The sequence below is a fragment of the Cryptomeria japonica genome, chromosome 5 (genome assembly GCF_030272615.1).
Source record: "Cryptomeria japonica chromosome 5, Sugi_1.0, whole genome shotgun sequence".
In the NCBI taxonomy this organism is placed as follows: Eukaryota; Viridiplantae; Streptophyta; class Pinopsida; order Cupressales; family Cupressaceae; genus Cryptomeria; species Cryptomeria japonica.
Window position 1 is genome coordinate 745,165,161 of NC_081409.1, and position 10,623 is coordinate 745,175,783.

The 10,623-nt window shown below is 35.7% G+C and overlaps 1 protein-coding gene across 1 annotated transcript; it reads left to right on the top strand.

The window, feature by feature from the left end:
• Window positions 1-4,956: 4,956 nt before the first annotated feature.
• Window positions 4,957-5,550, top strand: LOC131876145 (uncharacterized). The gene has a single exon (XM_059220943.1). The coding sequence runs from the start codon at window positions 4,957-4,959 to the stop codon at window positions 5,548-5,550; it is 594 nt and encodes a 197-aa protein (XP_059076926.1).
• The last annotated feature ends 5,073 nt before the right edge of the window (window positions 5,551-10,623 follow it).

Here is a 10,623-nt window from a genome sequence, read left to right on the forward strand (position 1 = left end):
TCATAAATCGTATGTTGTCCTTGTTTAGGAAACTAAGATGAGTAAGGATAAGGTGGAAAGGATTAGAATATTAAAAAATAATGGAGTTATTGGAACAAGTTCAGAGGGTGCTTCAAGAGGAACAGTGATTTTTTGGAACCAAAATACTATTATAGGGAAGGAAGTCATTGCAAAAGTTAATAGGACCTTAGTTCTTCTTGAGCATATTAAGGATAACTTTGCTTGGGTTATCTCTAATGTCTACGTGCCTAATTCTAAATATGGAAGATCTAAATATTGGAGGAGCCTTGTTGAAGAAAGACTAAATTTTGCTGATAAAAGTTGGATAATAATGGGTGACTTCAATACACCTCTTAAAGAGGATGAAAATATGGGAGGCCTTCCTTTGTAGCTAGAGGGAAGACAAGATCTTATGGATTTTATTAATGATCAAGCTCTTATGGATGTGGATCTCCAAGGGATTAATTATACTTGGACCAATTGTAGAACTGGGTTTGATCTTATTCAAGTAAGGTTGGATAGAGCCATTATTTCTCTTGATTGGATTTCTAAGTATAGTTTCTCTTTGGCATCAATTATTAAGATTGGTTCTGATCATTACCCTATTTCTTTTACTACTAATTCTTTTTCTACTAAGAGAAACTTCCCTTTAAGATTTGAAAAAGCATGGTTATCCCACCCGTCTCTAGAAATCTGTGTGGCTGATTGGTGGAATTCCGTGGTTGAGGGAATGACTTTATTCAGAGTAGCTAAAAAACTTAACATAATAAAGGCCAAAATCAAAATCTAGAACAAAGAGATATTTGGTGATATCTTCAAGAGAAAAGCCCAAATTAAGACTGAAATTAAGGAAGTACAAGATGAAATTCAAGAGGAAGGGCTTTCAGAGGACTTGAGATCTGTTGAAAATGGGTTGTTGTCTAAATATCACACAATTATCTCTAATGAAGATACTTTTTGGAGACAAAGATCAAGAGCCTTGTATTTGAAGGAAGGTGATAAAAACACCCAGTTCTTCCACTTGAAAACTCTAAAGCATAGGGCAGTTAACAGGATTTCTAGGCTATCTAGTATTAGGGGGATTTTGTCGGATGAAAATGATATAAGAGAGGAAGCTTTGGATTTTTTAGCAATCTTTTGGGAGGGGTGGAAAATATGGATTACAGAAATCAAGACCTTCTTGTGCAGGCTATCCCTCCCATTTTAAATGAGGAAGACAACAAAAATCTCTCTAGGATTCCTTCTAATAAGGAAATAAAAAAGATAGTGTTTTCTTTTCAAGGAGATAAATCTCCTTGGCCGAATGGTTTTCCAATGTTTTTTTTCCAAATCTTCTGGCATGTAGTGGAAACTAATATTTGTAATGGAGTTAAAGAGTTCTTTGGTTCTAGGAGGCTTTTAAAATAATTGAATGCGACCTTCATCGTTCTTATTCTAAATGTTTCTGGAGCAGACTCTCTTAATAAGTTCTTACCTATTAGTCTTTGTAATTATGTCTAAAAAATTATGTCTAAGGTTCTTACTTCTAGAATGCTGGAGATTCTTCCCAAGATTATTTCACCTCAACAAAATGGTTTTATCCCAGGTAGACAGATTTTGGATTCTATTATTTTTGTTCATGAAAATATTCACTCTTTGACTGCTGCTGAAAAACAAGATTTTTTCTTAAGCTGGATATGTCTAAGGCCTATGATAAAGTGAATTGGCAATTCCTTTTCATAATTATGAATGCTTTTGGGTTTGGGGAAAAAGTGATTCAGCTTTGTTCTCAATTGATGGAAACTTCCTCCTTTGCTGTTATTGTTAATGGATCCCCTTCCAATTTCTTCAAAAGCTCTAGAGGTCTAAGACAGGGAGATCCCATCTCCCCTATCTTGTTTACTATTTTAGCTGAAAGTTTGGGTAGATATATTATAAAAAATGTGGAAGATGGAAAACTCAAAGGACTGAAACCTTCATCTTCCAACTTAACCTGTTCTCATGAACAATTTGTTGATGATTTGATTACAATGGGGGAAGCTACTATTAGGGAAGAAAGAAATATGAAGAATGTTATGGATACATATGAAACTGCTTCTGGTCAAAAAATTAATTGGAATAAGAGCTCTTTGTTCTTCATCAATACTCCTGCTGAAAGACAAATAAGGATTGAGAGAATCCTTGGATGTAAAATTGTTGAGTTTCCTTCAACCTACTTGGGGCTGCCTCTTTGTATTAAGCCTTCGGAGAATTTCTGGATGAAATTGGTTGATAGATTCAACTCTAAATTGGTTGGTTGGAATGGGGCTATCCTTAGTCAAGCGGGCAAGGTAATGCTGCTTAAAGCTACTCTTCAAAATTTGCTTATTTATGCCCTTAGTTTGTTTAAAATCCCTAGAAAGTTTGCGAAGGCAATTGAGAGAATTCAAAAAAAGTTTCTTTGGTTGGGAGTGGAAGACAAAAATAGAATTCCCCTTATTTCTTGGAATAAAATTTGTACTCCTAAGGCTTCTGGGGGTTTGGGTTTAAGGAATATTATGTCCATGAATAATGCCTTGTTAGCTAAACAAATATAGAGAATGAAAGGGGAGGAAAGAGAATGGAATTTAATCTAGAAAAAGAAATATCTTTATATGCAACCTTTAGAAGAAGAATTTATGGATAACTCTTTTTTGGTCGAAGGCTCTGCAATTTGGAATGCAGTTCAAATGGCTAAAAGTTGGGCTACTGCTAGAAAAAGGTGAAAATTGGGGAATAGAGGAATTATCAAATTCTGGGAAGATAGTTGGCTCTTGGACAAATCTCTTGAGGATATTCCTATGCTTAAGGAATGGAAAGAGTGGTTCAAAAATAGGTATGGTGGTTCTGTTAAATACTATTGGAGAAATGGAAAGTGGATTGAGTTCAGCCAGCAATGTCCAGGATTAAAGTTTCTTGAGATTCTGCTATCTTATAAAATTTTTAGGGACAATGAGGAGGATAGTTTGATTTGGAGGGATACTTCGGATAAAAATTACTCTTTGTCTTCGGTGGTGGCTATCCACAACAAATTGCTAGAAGAAACTCCTATGCGGGCTAAAGTGTGGATAACAAAATTAATGCCTAAAGTTAATATCTTCTTTTGGATTTTTATCCAAAATAAGGTGCTGACTCTTGATAATCTCCAAAAGAGTGGATTTGTTTTTCCTAATAGGTGTTCTCTTTGTTGCAGGGAAGAGGAGTCTGCTTATCACATCCTCTACTAGTGCACTTTCAGCCAGGAAATTTGGAAAATTATTTTTTATAGGTGGAAGCTAAGTTGGGTTTTACCGAACTCTCTAGGGGAGCTATGTCAACAATGGTACTATCCTAATTCCAATTCTAAGAATGCTGAGCTATGGAAACTTACTCTCCCTAATGTCATATGGAATATCTGGAAGGAGTGCAATAATAGGATTTTTAGGTATAAAAATGTTATCCCTAAGGTTGTGGTGGATAAGATCTATAGAGGAATATTTGAATGTTTAAATGGAACCGATCATGGACTAGCTGCTAAAGAGGACTTTAATGAAAGGTGGAACCTTTCTAATATCAAATCTTGTAAGGATAAGGGTAGGGAAGGTATTGTATGGTGCTTTCCATTCAGGGATGGATTAAGGCCAACTTTGATGGGGCGTCTAAGAGGAATCTGGGTAAAGTTGGTTATGGGGGCATTGTCAGGAATTTTGTCGGAAGTTGCCTGGTGGCAGTTGCTGGGCCTATGGGTAATCAAACAAGTCATTATGCTAAAGCATCTACAACTTTGAATACTTTGGTTATTGGTAAAAATCTAAATCATGATAGCTTATGGCTGGAGGGAGACTCTCTAAATATTATCAAGTGCTTGAAGGGAGAAATTGAGCCATCTTGGTCTATTGAAAATATAATTTTTAAAGATAAAGAAATTATAGCTAGCTTTAAAAGTATTATAATTACACATGCCTTTAGAGAAAAAAATTTGGTTGTGGATGGTTTGGCAAACCTAGGTGTTATTTCTGAGGCTCAAAGTATTTGGTACAAGGAAGGTAATATTAATTTTGATATTAAAAATCTTCTAAGAAAGGACAAATTCATGGGGAAAGATGAATCGCACAATCATTCATGATAGTTGTAATGAGTAATTTTTACATTTATGGAAAGGTAATGATGTCATGGAAAATTTTTAATCAAAGATATTAATCTTTCGCACACTTTGTGGGTTAACATTTTTAAAATTTCGAGAGACGAGTGGAAGGAAGCTCCGAATTTGCAGAAGAACATAGTTGGTATTGCAAATTTGAAAATGGGAGGGGATCTAAGGAGAGAAGAACCAGATAACATGTCCAGATGGAAGGAAATGCCAAAGGTTTGGACTAAGCTGGAAAAAGGGTTTATGACGAATTTCATGGAGAAGTTGGTCGATTATAACAAAGGTAGGGTTAATCTTGCAGTCACCAAAATCACTAAAAACTAGAGCAACAGTTCTTTCAAAATTCATGGGGTGAGGTTTAAGTTGGATGCGAAACTCATAGCGACAGTAACATGTATGCCCCACCCAAGTCTTAATTTTTTCAGAGACTTGAAAGTTTCTAATAATGCGGTTAAGATTTTTCCACGTAAGGAGAAGGAAAGGGCAAAACTTGGTAAAGCTACGGGAGGGTATTATGATGCTTCCAACATAACGAAAATTTGGGGCTGTGTGTTGAATGCTATCATGGAATATATTACTGTGGAGGGCTAGTTTACCAAGGTCCACACATACCATTTCATGTTGTTAAATCATTTCAGGCACGAGAAAAGGATTTCCTTTCCTTACTACCTCTTTAGGTCACTGTTGAGATCTCTTAGTAAGCACAGTAAGAATCCTTCGACTCCGGTGCTTCATTGTGGCCTCATTTTTCTATTTATGAGCACTTAAAAATTCTTGCTATCCAAGAAAATAAGAGATTGTTTGTGTCTTCAGGAAAGGGTAAGAGAAAGATGGAGGAAGGCAGGCCAAGCAAGGAAGAGTCGATTCAGAACAAAAAGAGCAAAAGTGCTACTGGGTTGAAAATTCAAGAGGACAAGGATACTCAAATGGAGATGGAGAATGTTTCAAAGGATATTGGAAAAGACAACAGTGAGATGGAAACAGAGGAGTCTGGAGGGGAGGAAAGTTGGAAAGAAGAGGATGTGGGGGAAGAGGAAGGAGAAGCTGGGGATGTTTCCAACCAAGATAGTCCTACCTGCAGTGTTAGTTTAGTCAATGTCGATAGCCAACCAAGGGAGAAGGAGGATGATAAAATTAATGAGGAAAAAGATATGGATTTTGAGCAAGAGAAGAATGAGCTCGAGCAAGAGAAGGACAAGGAGAACCCGAGCAAGGATAAGGAGTTTGCTAGAGAAGGGTTAATTCTGGATAATCTCAAAAATCTCTCTGATATTAGAATGGGCTTTGACAAGTGGACTTATGAAGGTATCAAGAACCTTGAAAAAAGTGGGAAGCACTGGGAAGAGGAGAGGAAGAAAGATGAAAGGGATTGGAAGCAAAGGATGAAGGATTTGGAGGAAAAAGCTAAGAAGATGGAAGCTTAGATTGAGAAGCTGGAGGAAGGAAAAATGCAATAAAAAACCTATTGGTTATGATCCCGAATATCTTGACTGCTGTTACAAAGAACTTAGAGGGAATCTCTAAGGTCATTGAGGGTCCAACACTCCTAAGCCAGTTGTGGACCTTGATATGGATGAAGATGCCATTGAGATTGGGACTGCAGAAAGTGCTCCTGGTGGAGCTGCAAAGAGAATGAGGGCGAGCATGAAGAAAGTTGTTGTGGCTTCTCCAAAGGAAATCCCTAAACTTAGGGATAATATTAAAGAATTGTATGGGATTAGTAGAAATTTGGCTAATGCCCTGAAAAACATCTAGTTGCTCCTTTTCTGGATTTTGTGTGTTTTTGCTGGTTCTATGGGGTTTTTTACTGGATTTTGAACATTTCTCTATTGGCTTTTTAGTTGTTTGTTCCTTCTTGTTTCTTAATGCTTTTATATCTTAAGGATCTTTTGTAAAGGGTTTCAAGGCCCCTTCAAAACTTGCTTTTACCTTAATAAAAAACAAAGACAATAGCTCTACATAGGGAAGATTGGTCAAGCAGAAGCTATTTGGGCATACAAAACTACATGGAAAAGAACTACTAGTTTTACTCCTTTTGAAATGGTATATGGGAAACTAGTAATGATTCCCATTGAGTTTGAGTATAGAACTCTTAGTACAAATCTGCAACTGAATATGAATATGTATGAGGCATAAAGAGATCGAATCATGCAACTGAATGCTCTGGATGAAGTGATGAAAATGACTCTCCACACACATAAGTTGTTCAAAATTAGTGTACTAGGTGGCATGACAAGTAAATTAAAGAAAGAAAATTCAAATCTAGGGACTAGGCATTTTTATATGACTCTAGGTATAAAGATTCATTGGGCAAGTTGTAGACTCATTGGATGGGTCCATGTGAAGTTGTTGAAGTTTTCCAGATTGGAGCAGTACAATTGGAAACTATAGATCCTGTTAAGTTTAAACTTCTAGTCAATGGTCATAGATTGCGCCTGTATCAGAAACATGTCACCAAAGAGGAATTACTACAATAGTTTGACATGCAGCCACATGCCGCAATTCTCACAACTCATATAGGGGGACTCACTGTCCCACAATCCTGAACCACTCTTTGCATGCAGCCATAATAAATATTTCCATATCTTGTGGGAATACCTTTCTCCACAATAAATCATTCATCTTCATGTCATCTCATATCCTTTCTATGTCATTTCATTCCATTCCACCTCACTGTATTATATTCCATAGATTGAGTGACCATTCAGTTACTACATTAATTCACACATTTCTAGGTACATATATTATCCAATTTTCTTAAACATGCATTTATTTATTCATTATGAAGATTATCATGTGTGATTTGTATAATAAATTTTACCAAATAAAGGTCCTTTTCCACATGTGTGGACACATGTGTCACCTTAGGTTGGGGATGTGTTATTAGTGAATTTGCAAGTTTTAATTATTGCACATCTTATCCATGTCATTCAAGCTTGTCACTTAGAGTTTGTGTTGTGAATTTTAAACTTTTTGAAATCATTTTAAAGAGAATTTAGGATTGACATGACGTCTCCCAGCAGTTTACACCTGAAATATTTTTCAAGCATACATTCCTATCACCATTCTTATTGCATGGTACTGTGAAATATCCTGTAATAAATATAGGAAGTGCACAGTTCTATGTTGAAGTCTTGTAGTCCTCCAACATTTTGTGTTTTCAACATGGTGGTAGGAATATATTTGCTTAGGTAGCCATGGGGGGTGCACCTATCTGCCATGAACCTATTATTCATGATGCTTTGTTGAATGATCAATTGTGTGAACCTTGTTTCTGGAATTGTGAGTGGATAGATAATTTCTAAAAATTAACTATTTTAATGAAGAAATTATGCAAGAATTCACACAGACATTCAACAATGGTGAAACTATAGTTAAGGGGCTACGAGTTGTGGCCACAAAAGAGAGAATATCAGAAGTTACAGGGTTGCCAAGAGATGGGGAATTATTTCTTGAAACTAAAGATGCTCGAATTGCACACACATAATTTACTCATTTAGAAGATGGACCTCTTATTTTGGACAAGCAAGGGGTGAGGAGAACATCTCTTCTAGAGGCATGGTAGCTAGAAACATTGCATTTGATGAAGTATCTAACATGTGAGGGAAGATATTCTAATTTGTACTCCATTTATTTCAAGTCATTAAGTCATTTACAACATGGGCAGAGAATGAATGTGTCAAATATTTTGTATAACCTTCTCTCTATCAGTGCTAAAGACACACAAAGATGTAGCTCACAGTCTACAAGTTATCATGAATTGATTAAACTATTGGTAGAACGTTCTCTAAGGGACATTTATCAAATGACATAGGGAGAATTTGAAGGCATTAGAATATTTGGGGAAAATGATGTCCCTATTTTAGGAGAAATTACAACTCAATAAGGGGTCGCCGAAGGAGCCTCATCATCTAGGGCTTCCACAAATGTAGACCCTCCTGCTACCAAAGATATTCCACTGGGCATAGGTGAAACCTCAACTAAACCAAGCGTCAAGCCCTCATAAACCCTAATTCATACTAGGGATGTTTCCCATAAAAACAAGGGCAAAGTGAAGCAAACTGTAGTGGAAGGATTTGATGATCAACTAAATGTTGCACAAGCTGCCCTTGCAACCAAGAAAAGGAAATTAGAGAAAGATGATTCTTTTGCAGTTGACCCTCCTTCAGGGGCTATCCCACATTAATGGTTCCCACTTTCGCCAACGAAGGAAAAATGAGATGAAAGGAAAAAAATTTCGGAGGGGGTTTGAGCAAAGAGGGGGTGTTCGAATGAACTACCCTTTGGGGTTCGAGTGAACCCCCCACTTTGCTCGAACTCCCTTTTCGAGTGAAGCACCTTTAATGCTTGTTTATGTCATTTTTTAATTATATTGGGGGGGGGGGGGGGGTGTTCACTCGAACCCCCCTTTGTCCAAATCTTCCTAAAAAGGGGGGGGGGTTCACTCGAACCCCTTTTTTTACACTTCTCTGAAGCTTTCTACATTTTTTTGTAGACTTTTGGCCTTCAAACCTCTGGTTGAAGGCTCAAATGGAATGATATTGAAAACACAAAATGTAGTATGGTAGTCCATGAAGCAAGCTTTCCAATGACTATAATTTTATTACATCTCGAGTTTATTATGAACTTGTTTTTTTAATTTTACCAAACATAGGTTTTTCACCAAACATGAACTTCTTTGTTCAATGCATTGAGAAAAATAGGAAACTAATTCACAAAAATTCTGAAAAATATCTTTTCCCTAGGTATTGATGTCTTCTATCTAACAAAATAAAATTAAATTGAATTTTGATATATATAACAAGTTATGTGTTCAAACTCAAACCCATGTTTGAATTATGACTATTTAGACTTCAAAACTTAATAAAATGAAAAATATTCAATATATCACTATCAAACCAATTGCAAGCCCTGAATATTGATGTTACAAACCAAAATTTGAAATAATTGAGTTTTTATCATTTATTGAAAAAAAGTTATGCGTTTTAGGAGGCACATCACTCTAAAAAAATGTAGTTTGCTATAAAAAACTACTTTTTGAGGGAGATGGAAATATTAAAAAAATCCTTCAAAAAAATTTGAAAAAAAAAATATATAGAATCCAGAGACAAAATTCTACAAATCACTAATTTACATTATCTTCAAATTCTTAATAGTTTAAAAGTTATAGTTCTCGGAAGTTGAAGATTATTTTAAGAATGTTCATTTTGTTGGCATTATAACAGACAAGAAGAAGGTTGGCATTCCAATTACAATGAGAGATTGTTGGCATTTCAATAAGGATATTGAGAAGGTTGTTGATGACTATGGATATAATTGATTAAGGATGATTACTGTCTTAATATTATTATTTTGTCATTGATGTCAAGAAATTGATTTTCTAATTCAGTATGATGTTGCCATATCTTAAGAAGTATGATTTGATGAGTATAAAGATGTCGGTAAAAGACACAGAAAGAATATGATGAATAAGGGGATAAGTTATTCAATGGGCAACTATTACCGAGTTAGACAATTATGAGATCATGATGTTTAGATTGTTTTGATATCCAACATATGCTACTATTTGAAAGGTTAATACTATACTATGTTACCGAGCAAAGAACCTAGTCGGTAAACCCTAAGGTTATCGCTATCGGTTAATGAATGCAGAATGTCTACCAAGTGAAGTTTAGTATTTACCGAGTTACAACCGAGCTATAACAAAATGCATTAAATGTTTACATGTGATATTTAATGAAGGAAGTTGAGGAGTTAGAGTGGATTAAATGATTGGTAAGCCATGTATGAATATTGTTAAAGAATCTATGGTAAAGAAAGATCTGCAAGAAGATCTATAGCTCAGATTGAACCGCAATACCCTAACACAAGTTCCAAGGTGAAAATGCAAGTTCCAAGGTGGGGTAAAACATTTTCAGATCGAAGGATACATTGAACCTGGACAAGATTGAAGATCTGATGGCTATGATTGATCGTGGGAAATGTGATCAAGGAGATTAAGCAGTTGGAAGATTGTTTATAAATAGGAAACTATTGATAAACAATGTATGCGGGCAAGTGTATGCACAGGGATGCTACATAGTGATTACCGAGCACAGAAGCTTGAAGACTTGTTTTGATAACAAAGTATATAGCCTAGCAGAGGGACAAGATAAGTCCTATGAATTGATTATATTGAGCAAATGAGAATCTGCTTCAACATTTTAGATGTGAAGTTGCAAACATATTTTTATTACTGTTATTTTGAGAAGTAGTAGAAAATCTCTTAACCGAGTGGACTTAACAGTCTTATTTGTAAAATCCTCTAGCAAGGTGACATTCTATTGAGTGTTTGAAATCCTTTAACAAGGTCACTTCTAACAAAGTGAAGATCCTAACAGATCTGAGGGAAATCCCTTAATCGGGTCACATTTAGCAATGTGTTTGTAATCTTTAATAGGATTTGCTTTTAACTGAGCATACTCTAGAAGAGTATATTTCTTAGTGGGTCCAAAATC

What these genes read in the sequence shown, in the direction of transcription:
- LOC131876145 (XM_059220943.1), top strand. Translation starts at nt 4,957, where the DNA reads ATGGAGGAAGGCAGGCCAAGCAAGGAAGAGTCGATTCAGAACAAAAAG.